At 34.2% G+C, this 25,836-nt stretch overlaps 1 protein-coding gene across 1 annotated transcript in view; it reads left to right on the forward strand.

The window, feature by feature from the left end:
- Nucleotides 1–24,144, forward strand: part of TMEM232 (transmembrane protein 232) — a gene marked incomplete at its 5' end in the record, with an annotated part of 164,313 nt that extends 140,169 nt beyond the window's left edge. The window contains 2 exons of the mRNA XM_081053836.1: nt 16,905–16,998; nt 23,542–24,144. Of these exons, the coding sequence (XP_080909962.1) occupies nt 16,905–16,998; nt 23,542–23,757 (310 nt within the window). The 3' untranslated portion in view covers nt 23,758–24,144. The remainder of the gene's footprint in view (nt 1–16,904; nt 16,999–23,541) is intronic.
- Between the last annotated feature and the right edge of the window lie 1,692 nt (nt 24,145–25,836).

A 25,836-nucleotide genomic window follows, 5' to 3' on the forward strand; every position in this document is an offset into this window, starting at 1 on the left:
GTATTGGGAAATTATTTTGTTGAAACATCTTTTTATCTCCTACCCTTTCTTCCATTTCCTCTTATTCATATTGCTATAGGAATCTTGGGATTTTTATAGCTGTGCTTTTTAAGATAGATTTTCAGAATCTGCTCAGGGAACGTTTGATGAGATCTATTTTTGGTCTCCGTAGGAGAATCCTAATTTGTGTGTCCTCATGGGTTGCCATGGCCTAAATTGATCTACACTGACCTGGTTCATTTTAAATCAATTCAACGTTTTTCTGTGTGCACACAGAACTAACTACTACCTGTACTTCAGATGCTGCAAGATCAATTCCAAGGAAATATAAGCAATCTGGATAGGTTTTTCAAATAAAATTGTACTGGTTGCACTGTTCAACATTGAGGGGCACTGAGGTGAGACTAAGAAACTTGGAGAGTTTAACTAACCAACTAGTTAAAAACTGTCAGTTGTCTGCGCTACAAAATGCATTTTGTCTCACCTAATATCTAATTTTTTCTTTATCTGTCATCTGAAGTAATTATTATAAAGTTAATGCAAATAGCATTTTATTATATTTCTTTTAAGTATATGTACTAGTATGCAATATTTTTTGGCAAGATGGACAATTATTCTGTTGCAATTGTAACAGGTATTTTTTATATAATTTAAAATCATTTTATTTTTTGTTCATTATTAATTTCAGGAGTATAAAACAACACAGTGATTAGACATTTACACACCTCACAAAGTGATAACCCCAACAAGTCCACCCATCTGACACCATACATAGCTATTAAAATACCATTGACTATATTCCTTATGCTGTATTTTACTTTCTGTAACTGTATATTTTTTAAAATTATAGTTGACATTCAATATTATTTTATATTAGTTTCAGGTGTACAGCATAGCGGTTAGGCTTTTATATAATTTATGAAGTGATCCCCCCAGTAAATCTAGCACTATACATAGTTTTTACAATATTATTGATTATATTCCCCATAGTCTATTTCACATCCCTGTGACTATTTTGTAACTACCAATTTGCACTTCCTAATCCCTTCACCTTTGTCACCTATCCCTCCAAACCCCCTTCCATCTAGCAACCATCAGTTTATTCTCTGTATGCATAAGTCTATTTCTGTTTTGTTTGTTCATTTATTATGTTCTTTAGATTCCACATGTAAGTCAGATCATATGGTATTTGTCTTTCTTAGTCTGACTTACTTCACTTTTCATAATACTCTCAAAGTCCATCCATGTTGTTGAAAATGATAAGATTCCATTCTTTTTTATGGCAGAGTAATACTTGATTGTACATATGTACACAATTTCTTTATTCGATTGTCTATTGATAGGCATTTGGTTGTTTTCTTATCTTGGCTACTGTGAATAGCGCTGCAGTTACACAGGGGTGCATATATCTTTTCAAATTAGTGTTTTGGATTTCTCTGGATAAATACCCAGGAGTGGAATTGCTGGGTCATAATAGTTCTATTTTTAATTTCTTGAAGAACTTCCATACTTTTTCCATAGCGGCTGCACCAATTTGCTGTCCCCTGACAGTTCCCTTTTCTTCACATCTTCGCCAGCATTTGTTTGTTGATGTATTGATGAAAGCCATTCTGACAGGTGTGAGGTCGTAGCTCATTGTGGTTTTTATTTGCATTTCTCTGATGATTAGTGATGTTGAGCATTTTTTCATATGTCTATTTGCCATTTGTTTGTCCTCTTTGGAGAAATGTCTCTTCAGGTCCTCTGCCCATTTTTCAATTGGGTTGTTTGTTTTTTGTTGTTGAGCTTCATGAGTTCCTTGTATATTTTGGATATTAGCCCCTTATCGGAGGCACTGTTTGCAAAAATCTTCTCCCATTCAGTTGGTTGCCTCTTTATTTTGTCGATGGTTTCTTTTTCTATGTAGAAGCTTTTAAGTTTCATATAGTCTTATTCGTTTATTTTAGCTTTTACTTCTATTGCCTTTGAGTCAAATTCATAAAATGCTCTTTGAAACCAAGGTCCATAAGTTTAGTACCTATGTTTTCTTCTATGCAGTTTATTGTGTCAGGTCTTATGCTTAAGTCTTTGATCCATTTTGAATTAATTTTGGTACATGGTGACAGATAGCAGTCCAGTTTCATTCTTTTGCACGTGGCTATCCAATTCTGCCAGCACCATTTATTGAAGAGGCTGTCTTTTCTTCATTGTATGTTTTTAGCTTCTTTGTCAAAAATTATCTGTCCATATTTATGTGGTTTTATTTCTGGGTTCTCTCTTATCTCTGGGTCTATGTGTCTGTTTTCCTGCCAATACCATGCTGTTTTGATTACTGTAGCCCTGTAGTACAAGCTAAAGTCAGGGAGTGTGATACCTCCAGTATTATTCTTTTTTCTTAAGATTGCTTTGGCTATTTGGGGTCTTTTGTAGTTCCAAACAAATCTGATGATTTTTTTGTTCTACCTCTTTAAAAAAAGCCATTGGGATTTTGATAGGGATTGCATTAAATCTGTATATTTCTTTGGGTATTATGGCCATTTTAACTATGTTGATTCTTCCAATCCATGAGCACGGAATGTCTTTCCATTTCTTTTTGTCTTCTTCAATTTGTTTTAAAAATGTCTTACAATTTTCAACATATAGGTCTTTCACATCCTTGGTGAAGTTTATTCCTAGGTAGTTTATTCTTTTTGCTGCAATTGCAAAAGGAATTGTTTTTTGTATTTCTATTTCTGAGATTTCATTGTTAGTATACAGGAATGCAATGGACTTTTGTACGTTGATTTTGTAGCCGGCAACTTTACTGTATTTATTGATTGTTTCTAATAGCTTTTTGGTGGAGTCTTTAGGGTTTTCTATATATAGCATCATGTCATCTGCAGAGAGTGACAGTTTAACTTCTTCATTCCCAATTTGGATGCCTTTTATTTCTTTCTCTTGCCTGATTGTTCTGGCTAGGACTTCCAACACTATGTTGAAAAGCAGAGGTGATAGGGGACAGCCCTGTCGTGTTCTTGAACATAGAGCAAAGGGCTTCAGTTTTTCACCATTAATTTTGAGATTAGCTGAGGGTTTGTCATATATGGCCTTTATTATGTTAAGGTATTTTCCTTCTATACCTATTTTATTAAGTGTTTTAATCATAAATGGATGTTGTATCTTGTCAAATGCTTTTTCTGCATCAATTGATATAATCATATAATTTTTGTCCTTTATTTTTTTTATGTGATGTATCACATTGATGGATTTGCAGATGTTGAATCATCCTTGTGCCCTGGGGATGAACCCCACTTGGTCGTGATGAATAATCTTTTTAATGCATTGTTGTATTAGAATTGCTAGAATTTTGTTTAAGATTTTAGCATCTGTATTCATGAGAGATATTGGTCTGTAGTTTTCTTTTTTTGTGTTGTCCTTACCAGGTTTTGGTATCAGGGTAAAATTGGCCTCATAAAATGAGCTGGGAGTACTGTCTTTTCTTCAATTTTTTGGAAGAGTTTGAGCAGGATTGGTATTAGATCTTCTTTGAAGGTTTGGTAGAATTCACTAGTGAAGCCATCTGGTCCCGGACTTTTGCTTTTGGGAAGGTTTTGGATGACTGATTCAATTTCGTTACTGGTGATTGGTCTGTTTAGATTTTCCAGTTCTTCATGGTTCAGCCTAGGAAGGCTATATGTTTCTAAGAACTTGTCCATTTCTTTTAGGTTATTGAATTTGGTGGCATATAATCATTCATAGCATTTTTGGATGATCCTTTGTATTTCTGTGGCGTCCGTGATAACCTCCCCTTTTTCATTTCTGATTTTATTAATTAGTGTCTTCTCGCTTTTTATCTTAGTGAGTCTAGCCAAGGGTTTGTCAATTTTGTTAATCTTTTCAAAGAACCAGCTCTTTGTCACATTAATTTTTTTCTATTGTCTTTTTGTTCTCTATTTCATTTAGTTCGGCTCTGATTTTTATTATTTCCTTTCTTCTGTTGAACTTGGGTTTCATTTGTTCTTCTTTTTCTAGTTCTTTAAGGTATAATGTGAGGTTATTTATTTGAGCTTTTTCTTGTTTCTTGAGATAGGCCTGTAATGATGTAAATCTCCCTCTTAAAACTGCGTTCGCTGCATCCCAAAAAGTTTGGTAGGATGTATTTTCATTGTCACTTGTTTCTATGTATCTTTTGATCTCTCCTCTAATTTTTTCTTTGACCCAGTCATTCTTTAAAAGTATGTTGTTTAATCTCCATGTATTTGTGTTTTTTTCTGCTGTCTTTTTGCAGTTGATACCCAATTTCAAAGCCTTGCGATCATAGAATGTGCTTGGTATGATTTCAATCTTCTTAAATTTGCTTAGGCTGATTTTATGTCCCAATATATGGTCTATCCTTGAGAATGTTCTATGTACACCAGAAAAAAATGTGTAGTCTGATGTTTTAGGATGAAGTACTCTGTATATGTCAATTAAGTCCATTTCATCTAATGTGTCATTTAGGGCTGCTATTTCGTTATTTATTTTCTGTTTGGATGATGTATCCATAGCTGTCAATGATGTATTTAAGTCCCCTAGTATAATTGTGTTTTGGTCAATTTCTCCCTTTAGTTCTGTTAGTAGTTGCTTGGTATATTTCGGTGCTCCCTGATTGGGGGCATAAATATTGATGACTGTTATATCTTCTTGTTGTATAGTCCTCTTTACCATGATGAAATGTCCATCTTTGTCTCTTGTTACCTTTTTCGCACTGAAATCTATTTCATCTGATATCAGTATGGCTACACCTGATTTTCTCTGGATACCATTTGCTTGGAGTGTCAATTTCCACCCAATCACTTTGAGTCTATGTTAGTCTTTGTAGCTGAGATTTGTCACTTGGAGACAGCATATGGTTATGCAGATTATTTCTTAAAGTCAAGATTCTGTAGTCAGCTTTACTTTAGAAGTTAGATGTTTAAAAAAAAGCAATCTGAGCTGAATAAGGGTCTATGGTAGTTTGCTGGAAAATGCTGCACTTTTTAGCAAGAGAGAACAGAAATAGTAGTTGGAACTTCTCTCAGTATTTTAGCACCTGTTTTTAAACAAATTTTTCCTTAAGTAAACTGCTGAACTATAAGGAGATAATGATTATAATTCTTATTTTGTTTAGAGGAATATCCCATATTTGAAAATATATTACATTATTGAGCTTTTAAAATACCAAATGTGTAATAAATGTGGTTTATAAATACATATGATATTAAGTATAAATAACTAATGTTCTAAGGAACTTAAAGGGCTATAAGAGTTCCTAGAAGGGAAAAAAAAACTTCTTGCTGGAGGGAATTAGGGAATATTTAATTGATAGTAAATCACTTAAATTAGGCCTTATGGAGGAAATAGATTTGAACATGGGAAGACCAAAAAATATTTCTATGTAAAAGGAATAGTACAAACAAATTCATTGAAGCAGAGGACTGTGGATATTTGTTGAAAACAGAGACTAGAAGATTAAGGCACAGATTGAGAAATAAGTAAAATATGTCTGTTGTGTCCCAATAATGGTGACCCTTGCAAACCAGCTTAAGACTCTGAACTTTTCTTTTTAAGCTATGAGGGACCATCAGAGTTTTAGGACTCTTGAAACATACCATAAAATTACAGGATTCATTTATAAAAGCAACATGTAAAAGGCATATTTTCAAGATGTATTTAACTTCAGGCAAATATGTTATGTTTGAAAGATAGAGGGGGGTGTCCTTGCCCTTAAGGAGTTTTGAGTTTGAAGGAAGAAATAGATTTACAAATAAAAAGCATTTGAATTACAGGCTGAATGCTTTTATCACAGAGACAGATACAGAGTGCCAAGGAAACAGTAGAGACAACATTATAGTAGGACAGTTGTAGCTCAGAAACAGGTAAATGCTGAATTATCAGTGGCTTGCCATAGTGTGTATTTATCTCTTATTTCATCACAGCCAAATGTGGTACTCCTTCTCAGACGGCCAGCTGTATGGTCATTCAGGAACCTAGGTTCTTTCATTTTATAATTCTACCCTCCTCTGGGCCTGCCACATCATTAGTATGGGTTAGGATAACCAAGAGGGAAGCATGTATGCATAACTTGGCTCAGAAAGTTCATACTTATTCCATGTATGAGAACCAATAGAACTGGAAATGTGGTATGTTTGTGTATTCAAGACAAATACACATTGGAGTCTCTTCCCCATGAGCACGTTTGATTATGGGGTGGGGATAGGTAGATATAGGAACGATGGAAAGTGCTGGTATAGTTGTATTTGGTTGCTTACATCTGGCATTTATTCTGATCAGTTAGAAGCTATCTGACAGCTGTTCTGTTTGGCTGGTGCTCATGTCATTCAGTTGTTAAATATTTTGATTAACTTTCACAATTTACGTGTACATGCTAAGCCTAGAAGTGTGAGGGTAAATTGAAGAGTTTTATAGCAAGATAGAATTGTTAATAGGTTGTAGGAGAAATCAAAGTGAAGAGATTTGGAGGTAATATGATAATTTAGGAGGCTATTTTGAAAGTACGGGTGAGAGTTGTGAGACATGAACAGAAAATATACAGTAGAGGTAAAGACTCAGGCAGAAAACTGAAAACATATCTTAAGGCAGCTATTTGGATATGAAAAGCAAGAGGGAAAGAAGAGTAAACTAACTAACTAACTAACTAACTAACTAACCTAACTAAATCAAGTCAGAGATGTTGAGCCTAGATAGTTCAGAGGTTGATAGGGCTTTTACCAAAATAGAGAACAAGGAAGAGGGGCAAATTTTACAAGGATCATTAGATTCTTAGCCTTTTCAAAACAAGCATCTGCTTTGTAGTCCCAGAATCTACTCTGGACCTGAGCACGTAGTAGGTGCTTCATAAATGTTCGTTTCATTAATGGTGAATGAAACAAAATTATTTTAGTTTTAGATATACTGAGTTTTTAGTGTCAGTAAGATGTTTAGGAAGAGATGTCCATCAAGTAGTTGCAAGAGTAGAAGCAGGGTAAGGAGGTGATAAAAACCTCCTAGGGAAGATGGTAATTAAATACAGATAATTACAAGGAAGAAAGCGACAGCAATTAGAGAAAACTTCGGAACAATCCCTATAATAAAAAGAGAAGAAAATTCAGAGGAGGTGAACCACTGATAAAAGAAGAGAACTGGACAGGAAAAAAATGTCTCAGAAAATAGAGAAGCAATTTTGAAAAATTTTAAAGGGGGTAGTTAGGCATATTAAATGACACGGACATGTTAAGAACAAAGAAACAATCATTCCATTTCTAAGTAGGGGTTAAAAAACAGTTACATGTATTTTATTTTCTAGATGGTGTTCTTTCATTCACTTTTTTTCTTTCTAAATGTTTAGGGGCAGGTATCATGGAAGTACAAATTGTCTGTGTTCACATCTCCTTAAGATAATTGCTGTTAAATTTGGCATATTTCCTTACAGTCATTTTAAATGAATATGGAAATATTCATCTCCATATTCATTCCAATAAATTCTCAGAGGAGAATTTATCAGTTGTCAAATGCACCATTTGTCAACATAAAATTACTCTTTTTGAACTATTTAATGATTTTTGCCTTAAATTTTATTTTGTCTGAAAATAGTGTTACAACTAATAATTTAATATTTGTATTTTCTTAACAGATCATTTTTATTCCTTTTCTCTTTTAATATTTTGTTTCAACAGTCTCTTATAAGCTACATTTGGTTTAATTTTTCCTTTGGCTTCTATGGTATTAATGGTGTTTACTTTTATTGCTACAATTTATATTTGCTCTTCTTTTTGCTTTATATGCTATGTTTTGTATGGTTCCTTGTTTTTACTGTGTATTTTTTTCTATTTAAATTTGTTATTTTTATTTTGGTTTTCCCCAATGATTGGGAAGGCATATATGTTGTTTTTAGTTCTTCTCATGATTACATTCACATTTCTCAAAAACTTTTATATGTCAAAAATGATCAATAATAATAATATATGTATTTTGCATCATATCATCCGTTTGATGTTTTCCCCATTCCATATAAGAGGGGGAATGTAATACAGTTTTACTTCTTTTACTTTATTTTTTCATATTTTAAAACTATAATGTACATTTTAAGAGTTATATTAATATATTAATTTATTCCATAAATTATTTCTTTTTAAGCAGCATTTTATTTTAATTCAATGGTGTAACAAACTTAACAATTATTTAGACTGAAAAATTATTTCTCTTTAAGCAACATTTTATTTTAATTCAATAGTGTAACAAAATTTAAAAATTATTTAGACTGAAATTTATGTTTAATTTGATTCTGGTCATTGCTAGCCTTTGTAGAAATATTGGCTGAATGTTAGTTTCTGGAACTACTTATGAGGTCATTGTCCTCATAAGTCAATGAGCTTAGAATTCAAAGAGCTTAGAATCTATAGGCTTTCTCTCAGTACTGTTGCTCTATCTTGTTCCCTATTTTGGTTAAAAGCACTACTGAACTTTGAATTACCTCTAATTTCCTAATGTAATTATTTTATAGAAAGTATAAAGGAGGAATTTATTCTATGTATGTGAAAATCTAAAGATTCTTGGGAGCAAAATAAATTATTTTATCATTTTATATTGCAGGGGAGAAATCTAAGGCTGATTTTGTTTATATTTACTTACTTTTCTGTCTCCATATTTGGAGCATTTTATTTTTATCCTTGTAATTAATTTAGTTTTCTTGAATATTTTGTTTTTTTGAATATTTCCTTCTTTGACCTGGTATAGAAAGTAATTTCAATATATATACTTAGGTCATTTTTTCAGCTCTTTAAGTTTTCTGTGGTCATATCTTTTAATACTGCTTCTACACCAATTTTTCTTTTTTTAATTGATTAATATTTAGGTTGAATAATATTTTATTTATTTCATTTCAGTTATCTCTTCTCTCTTTATTTTTACTTTGTAAAATAAAGTACTTTACTTTGTAACTTTGTAACAAACTTTGTAACTTTGTAACAAAGTACTTTACTTTGTAACTTTGGAAATTTTAAGAGAAAATAAATGAAAATCTTTGGGAACTAATTTTAAATTGGTAATTCATAACACTGGTTTATTTTTCAAAATGTCTTTTCTTATTTTTAAAACTACTTTTATTGTGTATTGATCTTTTACCTTGGCACTTCATGTTTTCATACCATCCTTCCTTATCTCACATATTTTTTCCCCTGACTCTTCTGTTCTATAGCTTTCAGCTCTTGTTTTATAGATATTATATCTTATAACCTATCGGGTACCAAGTAGTTTTCTGTATCTTTTTTCAGATTCCTGCAGTCAATAATTTTTTGAAAGTTTATTTTCTTCTGGATATATGAGATAATGTATCATTCTTCTTGCTTTTCAGTAATTTAGAGATTCTTTTTGAAATTTTCTTCTGCTTGCCATGTACTGGAGAGAGGTCTTCATACTACCAGTGTTTGCCAACAGACAGGATTTACACATTGTCTGTGTGTTCCTCTCTACACATTTGCATGCTAGTGCAAGCCCCTATTTAGATCTACAGCTACGTATAACATTGATAACCAGTTCTCAGTCTCTGGTAGGTTTTTATCTAATGTGGCTCTGTTGGAATGTGAGGAGATAATTTTCTATCCATTTTGCCTGGCTCTCAAATCTCCAAACAGTGCTATTATCCTCAGTCTGTTTGGAAAACAAGGCCCGTCCTACCTCTGCAAGATTGCTCTTTCTCCCAGTAGAACTTTATTTGTGGTAAGTAACCTCTCAAGGATGTAATATAATCTCTGCCCATCAATTTTCTTCTATTTAATTTTTAAATTATTTTTATGACTTGGAATCTAACTGTATATTTAGGGGAATTGATATAGACAAGTAAAAATGAGCCCTTCAGGTGCTGCAAAAAATCAGTGCCTGTATGCTGGTTGGGAAAGACTTTGGGGACAAACAGTTACAGAGCAAAGACTATATATGAGCATATTCACCTATTTCTGTCTGAAGAGTCCTCAATTCCCTTTTGAAAGCCCTTCCATTGGCTCCTAAATTGTTAAAGATTGCCACATAGTAAATACAAATTCATTTTTCAGCATGCTCAATTGATTAAATCCCATTCAAAAATATATTATAATAGACAAGAGTGAGACTGTTATTATGGGGACTCTGCAAGCCTAGCGTAGTGTATTTTAAAAGTATGAATAATTTCCAGCATTTAATTCTTAGCTGTTATTAATAATAAATTATCTGTAATATACCTCACAATTATGGAAATGTGCCAGTATGTCAAGAAATCATAGTTGAGGAATTCTGGAATAAAATACTGGTGGGGTATTAATATTTAGACATTCTTAGTAGTTTAGCCTCAAGCCTAAAGTTTTGTACTTTTACTATGTTCTTTAACCAGCAATAGTTGAGTTATTTAGAGGCATAAAAGGAAGGAAAAAACACATTCTCTTATACTCCCCTATTTTCCTACCCCCAAACCTGAACGGTTGCTATAGCAATCAATTGCTCCTCTGGTAAGACAGCTTTTCCAATGTTTAATACTCCCTGCCAACATTCTATTTCAATAACTCCTGAAATGGTCCTGCAACTTTAAGTATTCCTTGTTCCATCTGCACACCTGTTAGAGTAATCATTTTGAAACAGAATTCTTATTGTACTATTTTACTGCTTATGCCTCTTCAAAGACTACAAGGATGTTGTACTAAATGAAGGTGAAGTCTTCATATAGAAAAGTCACCTTGAGAGCCCCTACTCTCTATCACCTCCACTTTCCCCCCTTCCATCCTTTCCCTGGGGGCCAGAGTGACACACTAAGGTAGAGAGTGTCTGAGGTCTCTGTTTTTCATACAAGAAAAGTTCTGTAGATACTAATATTTGGGGATTCCCCAAGAAAGTGTCTTTACTCCTGTGCCGGGAAGCCTCTGAGATGACCTTCAATGATCCCTGCTTCATCACATTCATGCTCTTGGGTAATCTCTTCTCTCTGAGTATGGTCTGGATTTAGTGATTCACTTTTAATGAATAGAATATGACAGAAGTGAGGAGATGCTAGTTCCAAGATTAGGTTACGAAAAGACAGTGGCTTCTGTCTTGTGAACTCTCTCTTATTCACTGGCTCTGAGAGAAATCAGCGGCCATGTTGCTACAAGGAAAGATTTGAATAGCAAGAAACTGATGTCACTGACCAACAGCCAGCAAGTACTGACTTACCAACAGTCATAAATAAGCTTGAAAATGGACCCTCCCTCTGTTGACCTTTGAGTTGTCTGCAGCCTCTGTGAACACCTTGATTTTGGCCTCGTGACAGACCCTGAGCCAAAGGCCAGGCCCAAATTCCTGACCCTCTAAAATATTGTGAGATGATGAATGTTTTTTGTTTTAAGCTGCTAATTAGGGATAACTAGCTATGGAGTAAAATATAACTAATATAATCACTACCCAACTATTCCATGATGGGGACCATTATTTAACAAGCCCCAACAACCCACTGAGAACTTCCCATTGCCTTTTTACTATTTTTATTTTAAACAGATATAATTGAGAAAAGGAGCATGAGGAAAATTTGAGGAATGATGGCTATGTTCATTTTTTTTAACATGATGATTCCATGTGTGTATATATATGTATATATATATATATGTATATATATATATATATGTCAAAATGTATCAAAATATATGTTTTAAATATATGCAGTTTATTGTATGCTAAATACCTCAATAAAGCTGTTAAATATGTATTTAACAATATGGATTTAACAGAATGGAGATACAATATATGCCAAAAAGACTCTATTGAAAAAAGACTCATTGAAAAAAGACTCTAATGTAAAAGAGAGGTATCCCCAAAAATAAAATGTAAAAGTCACTCAGAGAAAACTGAAAAAGTGTAGAAACAAAGAAGAAAAGTTTTTAAAATATCTATAATTGTCTTCTAAGAAATAAATGAAAATTGTTCATCCGTGCAAAAGGGAGGATATAAAAAAACAGTATAAGAAAGAAAAAGTTCTTAGAAATTAAAAACATAATGGAAGCTAATCATTCAACAGAAGGTTTGGAAGATAAACTTAGCAAGAACTCTTCAGTGAAATAAAGACAAAGGGGAGGAAAATGGGAACAAGAGGATGTGAAAATGAGAGGCCCAGTTCCAGTGGCCTAGCATTAATATGAAGGGAATTCCAGGGAGAAAAATTAAAGAACAAAGAAGACCAGGGGGAATTATTTATCAACATTTTTTTTTTAATTTGAAGAACTAAAGACATATTTATACACTTAAGAGGCCCAAGTAGCTCAATAAAATGAATTTAAAAAGACCTATAATAAGGCACTTTGTATTAATTATCCACTGATATGTAAAGAATGGCTACAAAATCTGACAACTAAAAACAACATATATTTATCATCTCCCATTTTCGTTGAGTTAGGAATCCAGCCATGACTTAGCTGGGTTCTCTATTTCAGGGTTTCTCACAAGGCTGCAGTCAACATGTTGGACAAGACTAGAGTCTCTTCTGAAGGCAACCTGGGCAAGACTCCACTTCTAAGTGGCTCACTAATTTTTGTCAGGATGTAGTTCCCTGTGGATTATTAGACTGAGAATCTCAACCACTTGCTGACTCTGGCCTATAGACCATCCTCAGTTACCTGCCTCTCCAATATGGCAAACTAATTTATCAAAGCATAAATATCAAGAAGGCATAAAAGAATTTGCTAAGAAGGCAGAAGTCTCACCTAATCATGGAAGTGCTATCCAATTACCTTTGTCATATTTTATTAATTAGAAGTAAGTCATTGGGCCAGCCCATACTCAAGGAGAGTGAATTACACAAGGAATGTGTACTACGAGGTGGGGGATATTGGAGCCCACTTTGGAAATCCGTCTACCACATATTTCACTATGAAAACTGAAAAATTAAGGAAAAAGCAAACTTGAAACTTCCTGTGACAGAGACCATTAGCCATCATCAAACATTTCATGTGTTCCTTTGTTTTTCTCAGAAGACTTCCTTGCAGTTAAAGTAATGGTTCTCAACTGGGGTTGATTTTTGGCTCCCAGGAGACACTGGCAATATTAATAGACATTTTTGGTTGTCATACGTGGAGAGTGTTACTGTCACTAGTGGGCGGAGTATAGAGATATTGCTCAATATCCCCCAATGCCCTAGACAACCCCCTAAAACAAAGCAGTGTTTAGCGCAAATGTCAATATGGCCAAGGTTTAGAAACCCTGGGCTAGAATCCTGTACTTTTTGCCAAGTGCTATGAGCATAAATGACATGACACTTCTATGCCAAAGCGATTAAGAACTAGTGTCTTTTCTCCCAAGTCTTTCTTCCTCTGTCAGAGTGAACTTGCAAGTCATGTGTTGAGATGGTAGCATTTTAAAATGGAAAGAGGATTCTTGGGTCACCTGATAGAGCAGAGCTTCTAATTAACTGTATCAAACTTTACATGAACAAAAAACAAACATTTGTTTTGTTAACTGAGATTTCAGCATTTGTCTATTGAGAAAACTAGAAGCACGTATCTTGAACAATATAGCTCTAGAGAGAATAAACTGGCAGCTACAAATGCCTGGGAATCAGGATGATATCAGATGCTTCAAAAGCAGCATCAGAAGCAAGAAGACAGTGGAGCCTCAATAAACTGAGGGACAATAATATCCACTTTAAATCCCAACTATCTCTTGATATTAAATATATTTGGTTAATAATGTTTGGGTAACAGGTAAAAAGATTTTATATAAAAATTGTCTGAATCCATTCTGTTCTTCCTTTGGGTAGAGTCTAACTAACAAATGATACCTGAATATTTTCCTGCCTCAATTTGTTAAATGTGAAGGGAGAATAAAGACACTTTCAAATTATTTATCTTCTATTCACCATGTCTTAGGAAGCTTCTTAAGAATATCTTTCTCCAAATGAGGGAATAAACCTAGAAAAAGTAACATCATGGGTTCAGAAAACAGCCTCAACAGTGGTGAGGATTATTCCCAGGATGAAAGGACTAGGCCAACCAGTTCTAATTGGTGTAAGAAGGTATTTAAACTCAACACATTCAAAACTGAAGTTGTCACTTGTTCTCCATGCCACCTCAAATGCTCTTTGATACTCATTTAAGTTATATTCACCCTTAGTCACACTAACATTACATTAACTCCTACTCATCCTTCCAGATTTGTTTCAGAGATGTTCCTGGAGCCATACCTTAGCCTGGAGACACAATATGTTTTCTCCTGCATTGTGAAATCATCTCCATTAGTTTCTATCAGCTGCCTTGTAAAGACATTTAACATCCTTTTACTATGTCTTTTGGCATCTTTCAGTCAAGCACATCACAATCCCATTGTGATAACCACATACATTAGTGTCTAAAATGAGACTGATGAAAAGACACAGACTCTAATGGTTAAATTGATTTAGGGAGTTGTGGATGAACTGAAATAGAAGATGAATCAGACCTATTAGTGTGGCAGAGGACCATCCGTGGCTACAGATCGCATGATTTTGTGTCTGGGAATGCAGAAAGAATTGTTTTAGTGGAACATATCCATTGGAAATTTTGACTTAGTGGATTGAAAAAAAATTAAAATACAAAATGCCTTGACTTTGAGTTCCTTACTTGCTTTATCAGCCCTAGTTAATGTTAAAGTGATACATGAAACTCTGGCAGGCACTGTATATAGAAACCACCAGATCAATAGTCTGACTGGCAAAGAAAAGCAAGACTGAAACTGTAGCAGCTGGTGTCTGAGACAGAGCCCCTGGGACAAGATCACTGGGAATGGTAGAAGCCAAGGTCCTTGGAGCTTCCCTTGACTGGCATTTCCTCATGCCAGTAGAAACAGGATCACTGCTCAGGCTGTAAATGTTAGAGGGTTGAGAGAAGAACAATTTTTTATGTCCATAGGTTGTTTTATGATGCAGGGACTACAAAATAAGGGCAGTTAAATAGGGACCAGATACTTTAAACATGGGATCAAGTAATGGTAATAGTAGTAGTCAAGTTGAGGACAAGCTATTTCTTTGTAACCTATCCTTGAAAGGTACCAAGAAGATTTATTTGTGTGTTTTTTTAACTTTGGATAACTTTCTTGGAAATATCTACACTTTAAATCTTGTCATTTCCAGGGAGCTATTATATAATATTGAGGCTCTGTGATTTGGGCAAGTCAATAATAAACACAAATAATGTTCAAAGGACACACAAATATGATTTGCTACTTGAACCGATCACCCCTACAAAATGGAAAAATCAACAGTAATTGCGATTAAATATCTTTTATTCATGTGCCAAGAAAATCACTTATTTTTTAACCTCCTGCTTTAAAGATGCATAAAAGATTAAATATGACCAGGTAGAATTTTGAGTGTGAAAGTTATGATTAAATACATCTCTAAGGATTTTATAACTTTTGGATTCCAGAATAATCCATGGTTCCTAAGGATACTGAATTGAAATGGAATTGGGGAAAATGCTAATGAAGTATATATACTTATATGGTTAACTTAAGATTTAATTTTGTGTGTGACTGAAGTTGTTATTGGCTTTAAAAAGACTGCTATATCAATAACATATTTTACATAAGCCTCATGGTAACCATGAAGCAAAAAACCTAGAGTAGATACACAAAAGCTAAAGAGAAGTCAAAGCATACCGATATGGAAAATTATCAGTTCACAAAGGAAGACATCAAAAAAGGAAGAAAGGAACAAAGGAACTATTAATACAAAACAGCCAGAAAACAAATAATAACATGGCATTAGTGTGTCCTTATCCAACAACAATTACTTTATATGTAAAGACTGAAATCTCTGATCAAAAGCTATAGAATGACTGAATGGATAAAACAGCAAGACACAATTATATGGGTCTGCCTACAAGAGACTCACTTCAATTCTAAGGACACACATGGACTCAAAGTAAAGAGATGGGAAAAAAAGATGTTCCATGCAAGTGGAAACAAATAGAGAGCAAGGGTAGCTATAATTACACTGGACAAAATAGACTTTAACTCAAAAGCTATCAAGAGATAAAGAGGTCAATTCAACAAGAGGAACTAACAATTATAAATATATACACACCAAACATTGGAGTCCAGATATATGTAAAGAAAAAAATGGTGTTAGAGAATATGGTTGTGAAGGAGAGAAAGTGGGTTTAGAGGGAGAGATCTTAGGCAAGAGCCTAAGGAGAGATATAGCTGGTGAACTTCCTAAATTCAAAAAAGTCTGATAAATTTTTATGGCTATAATGTCTACATGCATTTTTTATCAGACTTTTTGAATTCTCTACCACCACATTTTGTTTTGTTTTGTTTTTTGCTTTATATATGTCTGGACTCACAATCATTCCTTCATAATAACTTTAATAATAAAATTATTATGTGAACAGTTTAAATCTCCACTAGTTTAGAGCCCAGCTTTGCACTGCCAACAGTTTCCCTGAGCTGTTGCAGTCTGCCACAGTTCCATTCTTAGTAATACAAAGAGCGTGGAGAAGTATTGAAGTCACAGCATTGTTTTTAGACTATCTTAGTTCACATTCCTAGGCTTCGACTTCCACCAGAACTTCCAGGATCATGGGGCTGTGTATGGCAATGCACAGTGTCATCTCCCCATTGGACATAGTCGTTTTCATGCTTCCTTAAGCCTTTCATATCCTTGCTTCTCATTTGCTACTGACCAGCTATAGTATTTACGTCTCCTAGGAGAAGATTGCATTTTTATTTTCTAGTTCTCATTCCATATGTCATGCCCTACCCTCAAATATATCAGTTTTAGTAATCCAAAATGGCTTACCCAAGCTAACAGCTAACATATAGTAGTCTATAAAGAGCAGGAACTTTATATTAACAATATAGAATCAAAATGTTTATTAATGAATTATGACTTTCATTTATATATTCCTGGGAGGAGGAATAGCTATACCTAACATTGGATCTGTTCTTATGCTTTTTTGAAGGGAACATCCTTCTGTATCCGAATTCCTCATGTTTCCATATCCAGATTTCTTCACCAAGAGAGATGAAGAGTTGGCAAGAATCATCGACCATTACGTAAGATTAATTTTTAAAAAATTACTGGCAACTTTGTTCTTTAAAGGCACTTTGAATTAGAAAGCATAGTTCTGGGACTGAAATATTAATACATGAAACTTTAAAGTAGAGCCATGATTGGGTATTGCCAAACTTAGTTATATCTGACTGTACTATCTATACATCTCAGTGCCTTCGTTGGGTTACAGAAAATTTGGCCTCTGTCATTTATAAAATACAAGGCGTATCCTGTTTCCTAAATTAGTACTGATTTCTTTTGACAAGAATCTGATATTGAACAGTGAACACCAATTTCTTCTACAGTGTAATTTTATTAATGGAACAAACATCTTTTGACTCAATGTTCAGTGATCACTTTACCCTTGAAATATTAGAAAGACTTTAATCACTTTGTTCTTGGTATAAGTTAAATATGCAGTGGCAACAAAAGGCTATTCACTTAAGACACTTTAAGCCATTGAACTGTATTTAGTCGATGATTTCATTTTATGACTGAGTCTTTTTAGGAGAGAAAGTATTTGTTTTCTGTTTGTTCTTTGAATCTAATATGGATTCAATACCATATAGAATGTATTTAAATTTTGTCACCAGTAGTTCAATATTATTTATCAGATTTTGTTTATATTCCCATGATTATTTTTTTAATTTATTGGGGTGAAAATTGTTAGTAAAAATACATAGATTTCAGGTATACAATTTTGTATTACATCATCTATAAATCCCATTGTGTGTTCACCACCCAGAGTCAGTTCTCCTTCCATCACCATATATTTGATCCCCCTTACGCTCATCTCCCACGCCCCACCCCCCCTTACCCTTTGGTAACCACTAAACTATTGTCTGTGTCTATGAGTTTTTGTTTCTCATTTGTCTGTCATGTTCTTTTGATGTTTTTGGTTTATATACCACATATCAGTGAAATCATTATGGTTCTCTGCTTTTTCTGTCTGACTTATTTCGCTTAGCATTATACTCTCAAGATCCATCCATGTTATTACAAATGTTCCTATATCATCTTTTCTTACCGCCGAATAGTATTCCATGGTGTATATATACCACAACTTCTTTATCCATTCATCTATCGAAGGACATTTTGGTTGTTTCCATGTCTTGGCCAACATAAACAAAGCTGCAATGAACATTGGAGCACACGTGTCTTTATGGATAAATGTTTTCAGATTTTTGGGGTAGATACCCAGGAGAGGGATTGCTGGGTCATGTGGTAATTCTATTCGTAATTTTTTGAGGAACCTCCACACTGCACCAGTCTGCATTGCCACCAACAGTAAATGAGGGTTCCTTTTTCTCCACAGCCTCTCCAACATTTGTTATTATTTGTCTTGTTGATGATAGCCATTCTGACTAGGGTAAGGTGATATCTCATTGTGGTTTTTATTTGCATTTCTCTGATGATTAGCGATGTTGAGCATTTTTTCATATGTGTATTTGCCATTTGTATGTCCTCTTTGGAGAAATGGCTCTTCAGGTCCTCTGCCCATTTTTCAATTGGGTTGTTTGTTTTTTTGGTGTTGAGTTTCATGAGTTCCTTGTATATTTTGGATATTAGCCCCTTATCAGAGGCACTGTTTGCAAAAATCTTCTCCCATTCAGTCAGTTGCCTCTTTATTTTGTCGATGGTTTCTTTTGCTGTGTAGAAGCTTTTAAGTTTCATACAGTCCCATTCATTTATTTTAGCTTTTACTCCCCTTGCCTTTGGAGTCAAATTCATAAAATGCTCTTTGAACCCAAGGTCCATAAGTTTAGTACCTACGTTTTCTTCTATGCAGTTTATTGTGTCAGGTCTTATGCTTCAGTCTTTGATCCATTTTGAATTAATTTTGGTACATGGTGACAGATAGCAGTCCAGTTTCATTCTTTTGCACATGGCTTTCCAATTCTGCCAGCTCCATTTATTGAAGAGGCTGTCTTTCCTCCATTGTATGTTTTTAGCTTCTTTGTCAAAAATTATCTGTCCATATTTATGTGGTTTTATTTATGGCTTCTCAGTTCTATTCCATTGGTCTATGTGTTTGTTTTTCTGCCAATACCATGCTGTTTTTATTATTGTAGCCCTATAATACAAGCTAAAGTTAGGGAGTGCGATACCTCCAGTATTGTTCTTTTTTCTTAAGATTGCTTTGGCTATTTGGGGTCTTTTGTCGTTCCAAACAAATCTGATAATTTTTTTGTTCTATTTCTTTAAAAAATGCTATTGGGATTTTGATGGGGGTTGCATTAAATCTGTATATTGCTTTGGACAAGAGACAAAGATGGACATTTCATAATATTTTTTTGCATTCCATTTAATTAGTGATTTTTTGAGGAAAAAAAACGAAGGATTATTTTAGTTACTGATACCACTGAATAATTTATCACAATAGCTAATATGTACGCAACTCTAGCAATAAGTACAAGTACTAGGATTCAGAAACTGAACGATACCCTGGAACTACAAAATGAAAGCTGAAGTTTTTGTTAAACCAATCTATCATATGTCCAGGGCATTATCAAAAATTCCTAATAGCTTATAAATTGCAGCATCTATATTTTACTGTTCATTCAACTGATGTATCTACAACAGGTTACAAGAGATAGGAAATTGCCAATCTGTATATACACATATATTGTGTCATTTTAATAACAACACAAATCTTTTGATTCAGTTTTTAGTGACCATTCTTTACCCTTTAAAGATTAGAAAACCTTTAATCACTTTGTGATTAAACACGTTTGCCTAGGGCTAATTGAAGGGACAGACAGACATTATTTTGAATGATAGAGAAGATGCTAGGAAGAGAGGGCTAGGAAATGAATCCTAAAATCTATCATCTATTCCTCTTTCCAAGGGTATAAACATTATCTAAGTAATCACCACCATGAATCTATTTAGAGCAAGCCTATTGAAGGTTAAAGGAATACTTTCTGAAAATAAGTTTGATAATTGATAGGATCCAAATTGTTTGATATGTTGCTAGCCTAATCAAATGTAGTTTGTAGTATTAATTTGGAAAGATATATGAAATTTTCTTTGAATATCACACTTAAAATGCATTCATGTATATACCATTTCCTTTTATATAGCCATAACTGTAGTGCTTTGTACTTAATAATTCAAACTTTACAAAATGTTCTTACATTAGTTACTTTAATCCTTCTGACAAGCCTATAAAACATTTACCAATAAGAAAAATGGTGGTTTCCAAGTCAATTATATGTGCAAGACTTTAAAGTTAGTAATTGAGTGTACACACAAAACCAAATCTTTGGACTCCAAATCTACTTTTCTTTTCAATTCTGCATAGTTGCTCAATTTCTTGTTTTGTTATCCCTAACCTGAATGGGGGTGGGAAGGTGTAATCTGTAATATTGACAAGAAATAAAAACACACAACTACAGGTTTATTTGTCCTACTCAGTCAACTGAATTTTATTGAGTGGCCATAATAAGCAAGGAATAAGGTAGATATCTACTTGTTCAATAGATATTAAGATACCTTTATACTGTTGGTATTCCATAGCACGGTGATTAAATCCCTGAGTGAATGGATTGAATAAAGCAGTAAATGGTGCTTCTATGTCCCATCAATTTCAAGCATATCTGCGTCCTCCTAGCTGCCACATTAGTGATAATAATGGCTGATAAAAGTAAAGACAAAAGAATGGTTTATCCAAATAGAATTTGTCAAGGTCAACAAAGACAAAGATGTGAAAGAAAGGTCTACTTATTGGTGGGCTAACAAAAAGAAGGATCATAATGTTATGGTGAATTCCAGCCTTGCCAAGTTCTAACAAAGAGGAAAAAGAGGAAGTGCATCTTCCTGGATGTCAGAAATATGGTGCCACATTCCTACCAAGATAGTACATGCTGTTTTGAAAACCCAGATATTCTGTTTCACTGAGAGATCATAAAAATTATTCCTCTGTTGATTTTTCACAATGTAAAGATCAAAGTCATGAGGTACAATGAAATCTCTCATGTGAAGTGAATTAGTTATCTTTGTTTATAGTACCGTCTTTTAAAAAAATATTTTTATTAAACTATAGCTAATATACAATATTATATTCGTTTCCGGTGTACATCAGAGTTATTCAACAGTGTCTACCTAGCACCATACAGAGTTATTACCACATTATTGATTTTATTTCCTGTGCTAAAAAGTGATCACCATAAGTCCAGCAACCATCTGACACTGTACCACGCTATCACAATATTATTGATCTCCCCCCCCCCATTTTTAAATTTTTCAATTAGAGTTGACATTCAATATTATTTTATACTAGCTTCAAACGTGTAGCATACTGGTTAGACATTTATATAATTTAGGAAGTGATCCCTCTGACTAGTACCACCTGGCACTATACATAGTTATTACTATATCATTGATTATATTCCCTATACTTTACATCCCCATGACTATTTTGTAACTACCAATTTGTATTTCTTAATCCCTTCACCTTTTTCACCCTTCCCCCAATTCCCCTCCCATCTGTCACCCCAATAGATCTAGTACCTGTCTGACACCATACATAGGTATTACAATATTATTGACTATATTTCTTATGCTGTACCCTACATCCCCATGACTACTGTGTAACAACCAATCCCTTTTCCTTTTCACCCACCCCCAAACCCCCTCCCAACTGGCAACTATCAAAATCTTCTCTGTATCCATGAGTTTGTTTCTATCCTGTTTGTTTGTTTATTTTGTTCTTTAGATTCCACTCATAAGTGAAATCATATGACATTTGTCTTTCACTGTCTGACTTACCACTCAGCACAATACCCTCTAGGTCCATCCATGTTGTCAAAGATGGCAAGATTTCCTTTTTTATGGCTGAGTAACGATACTATCTTATTTTACCAACTACTACTTTTATGTTATAACATAAAATTGGTAGTTTTATCAAACAATATTGCTATTTAGTTTATTATATGAGAAAAAAACTGTCACAGATAAGTATCACAAAATTTGCAGACTAAACTAAAGCATGAATTTTATTCAGCTTGCGCCTGAATGTTCTGGATGTTCTACCTCAATTCTCTGTATATTTCATGCAAAAATGGTTTCTGAGAAATGAAACTTATATAAGTAATAACTGTGTATAGGAACAGTCTCAAGATAAGTGCAGGTAATTTTTGTGTTTTTAAAACTTAACTGGGAGTTTAAAAGGGAGATATGATTTTATAATGCTTTAAAAAATATTTACTCTGAGTATGTTGACATTTTTAAAAAAAATTATTAGCTTTGGAAGGCTGAGTGATATGTTATAGATTCTGAGGTTTAGTCCTGCTTATTCATATCTATATGTCTCAGATAAGAAATAACAGTCATAATCTGCAGCCCTGGATTTATGTTAATTGATAGGTTGTTAAACACAGACTGGCCGCTTATGCATATGAATGGTAGTATCTTTAGGAGTTTCCAACATTTTGTGCTATGGGTCTTTGTGCATTGAATGTTTTACTTAGCCTGAAGAAGGATTACCACCTCTTTTTACCTTTTCCTTCATTAAAGATATTCGAAGAGAAAACGGGACCTCATGATGAGCTGTGGTTGAATAGCCATTTTTACTTTCAACTACTTATTTCTAGAACTCCTGCCTCCAGATATACTGTTACTGTTATGAATTAACATGCTCAATGGCAGCAAAATCAGTATTTGTCATCTCATTAATTTCATTTTCCACCTCATATGTTATAGCATCGCAGTTTTTGCCTTTCATTTTAATTTGACTTTCCTTTTTGTTTTGCTTTTGGCTTGGTTTTGTAAAAGATTTTTATTAAAAATATAGCCAACATACAATATTCGTTTCAAGTGTACACCATAGATGTACATAAAGAAGTGATCACCATGATAAGTCCAGCAACCATCTGACACTGTACCACCCTGTCACAATATTATTGACTATATTCCCTATGCCGTACATTACCTAACCATGACTTATTTGTCTTATACCTGAAAATTTGCACCCCTTATTCCCCTTCATCCTTTTTTCCTCCTTTTAATTTTTCTATTACAGTTGATATTCAATATTTTATATTAATTTCAGGTGTACAGCATAGAAGTTAAACATTTATATATTTTAATAAGTGATCCCCCTGACTAGTCTAGTACCCACCTGGCACTGTCCATAGTTATTACCATATTATTGACTATATTCCCTATGCTTTACTTTATATCCCCATGACTATTTTGTAACTACCAATTTGTACTTCTTAATCCCTTCACCTTTTTTATTTTATGATTCCATGCTCTCATGTAAATACCAATATTGATGAAGAAAGGAAATTCCTTTGGTATACATAAATATAAAGCCTATTATCTTTTGAATGATTTATTATTACTAAAAATGGTAAGAGGGAATTCTATTTGGGGGGACTAGTGTACTTTCTGATGGTTTATATATTTTTCCAGTATGGTAGTATATAAGTTCCGGAAGACTATCTGTAAGAAAAACTAAGGGATAACTGAATAGAAGAATTAGCATTTTGAGAAGGTAATTTGTAAAATCATATATAAATGACACTTTTTCTCTGTAATAGTGGCAGAAAGAGCTAAAGATCCGAGAGAAAGAAGAGGCAATATGTGAGACTGAAGAACGTAAAGATAAACAGTTAGAGGGAAAAAATCACTTCAGAGAAATTATGAAGAGAAGACAAGAGAAACTGCAGAAGCAAACCAAACCCTATGAGCTTCCTCCTGGGACTGAAGTAATTTCATTAGAAAAGAAAATGACCCCAATCCCCCCCAAAAATTGATAGCTACGTGTTAGGAAAATTTTCTTCTAATTAACTAGAAGCTATTTCTTAGAGAGGAGTTGTTCGTATCTTGGTGCAGGCTTTTAACAGTCATATCTTAGTCCTCAATTAACAGTTAGGTCTTAATCACCTTTGAGTGAAGTGATTTTACCAGTTAAACATTTTCAAGAATACAGCTAGACTTGTCGTAATTGACTTGTATCTTGTGATCATACAGCATGTTTAATCAATGGTTCTCAAAGTATTGATATTCATTGGACAGTTAGATGGAAATGAATTGCAAATTATTGAGTCACACATAAGAATTAGTTCTTGAAAACAGAAATGAGTATTAACTGATACTCCTATAATTATTTTACAAATAAAAGAAGTAAGGCACTTGCTTGGATTTGTATTTCAATGTCAATCTATGCCAAATCAAACTATATGTCAGAAGCTTTCTTGTGATAAATTACTGTATATATTCGTAAACTAATCTGGATGGGCCAGTCATCTCTGAATGAGTTGATCTTTAACAGATACCAGAGGAGACTCGAGTGACAGTGGTTTTTGCTTTGTCAGATGAGTTTATGAGAATGGATTTGGATAATCCTGGAAGGTACAGTTGCACGCACTGATTATCCAATCAGGAATCATCTTTAGAATGTGAGTTCACTTCATCTGATGCTCTCAATCTATGGGTAAGAGCAATGGGGTGGGGGGTCCTATGATGCTTTACATTCTTTTTGTGAAAAATACAGATGACAACCACCTGTGTTTCACACATGTGACCTGGTGATACTCAAGAGATGGGTACTTTATTGGAAACGTGAAACTCAAATGACTACCAGGTCAGGAAGGTAACATAAATTAATCACAAAGGTTATGAATACCTATATGGAATACCTACTCCATCCAAATAAAGTTCCTACCACTTGTCTATACTCTGTAATGTATGTTCAGTATTGTAGCATCATCCAGTATTTTAAGAAGATATCCTCAAATGGGATTATTATTATTTTTTAAAGATTTTATTGGAGAAGGGGAACAGAACTTTATTGGGGAATAGTGTGTACTTCTGGGACTTTTCCAAGTCAAGTTCAGTCTTAGTTGTGGAGGGCACAGTGCATCTCCAGGTCCAGTTGCCATTGCTAGTTGCAGGGGTCACGCAGCCCACCATCCCTTGCGGGAGTTGAACCAGAAATCTTGTGGCTGAGAGCCTGTTCTCCAACCAACTGAGCCATCTAGGAGCTCAGTGGCAGCTCAGCTCAAGATGCCATGTTCAAATTTAGTTGCAGGGGACCCACGCAGCTCACAGAGGATGCAACCCACCATCCCCTGTGGGAGGGAGTCGAACCTGCAACCTTGTGGCCGAGAGCCCACGCTCCAACCAACCAAACGACCCATCTGCCCAGGATTATTTTTTTTTAAATAAAAGTTGCTAAATTTAAAAATATTGGCAACCAGAAAAAAAAAAAAAAAAAAAGAAAAAAAAAATCACATAACTTTGGGTTAAATTTGGCACATGGACCACAAGTTTTGACCTGTATTATATGAATTTAAAGTAACATTTCTTAAAATTTAAGATAACAATACATGGTAGAAAAATGAGACGAGGGAAGGATGTTCCTATTTTGGTTCCCATTAGAGCTGGTTCAGATGTATGTTGCTCCTTCCCAAATCTTTTGTGTCATCCTTGTTTCCTCATACAGAGAATATGTAAGTTCCCAAAAATACTATCTCCCAGTGCACCTGTCCAAATACCTTCAATACACTTTGCTTTCTTCACATGTGAAAAGAAATCCCTCTTACAGAAGGCCAGCCAGTCCCTTTTCTCTGAATTCTATCCCTTCTAAAATCTTGCTCCATATTCATTATTCCCCTTTGAAGTCCTTCTACATCACTCACTTATTTCTAACCATGGAGGTCTCAATTTTCTACCATCTTTCCATCCAAACTACTTTCTCCTTAAGACCCACAGTGAAGTCAGCCTTCCCAAACCCCGATTGCCCTTTTAAGTCATAATCTTTCTGTTGGGTTGTAAGGAAATGGAATCACTGGGCTGTAAATTATAGGGAAGGACTCTGGAGATCAAGGAAT

The sequence above is a fragment of the Rhinolophus hipposideros genome, assembly GCF_964194185.1.
Source record: "Rhinolophus hipposideros genome assembly, chromosome: 7".
NCBI lineage: Eukaryota > Metazoa > Chordata > Mammalia > Chiroptera > Rhinolophidae > Rhinolophus > Rhinolophus hipposideros.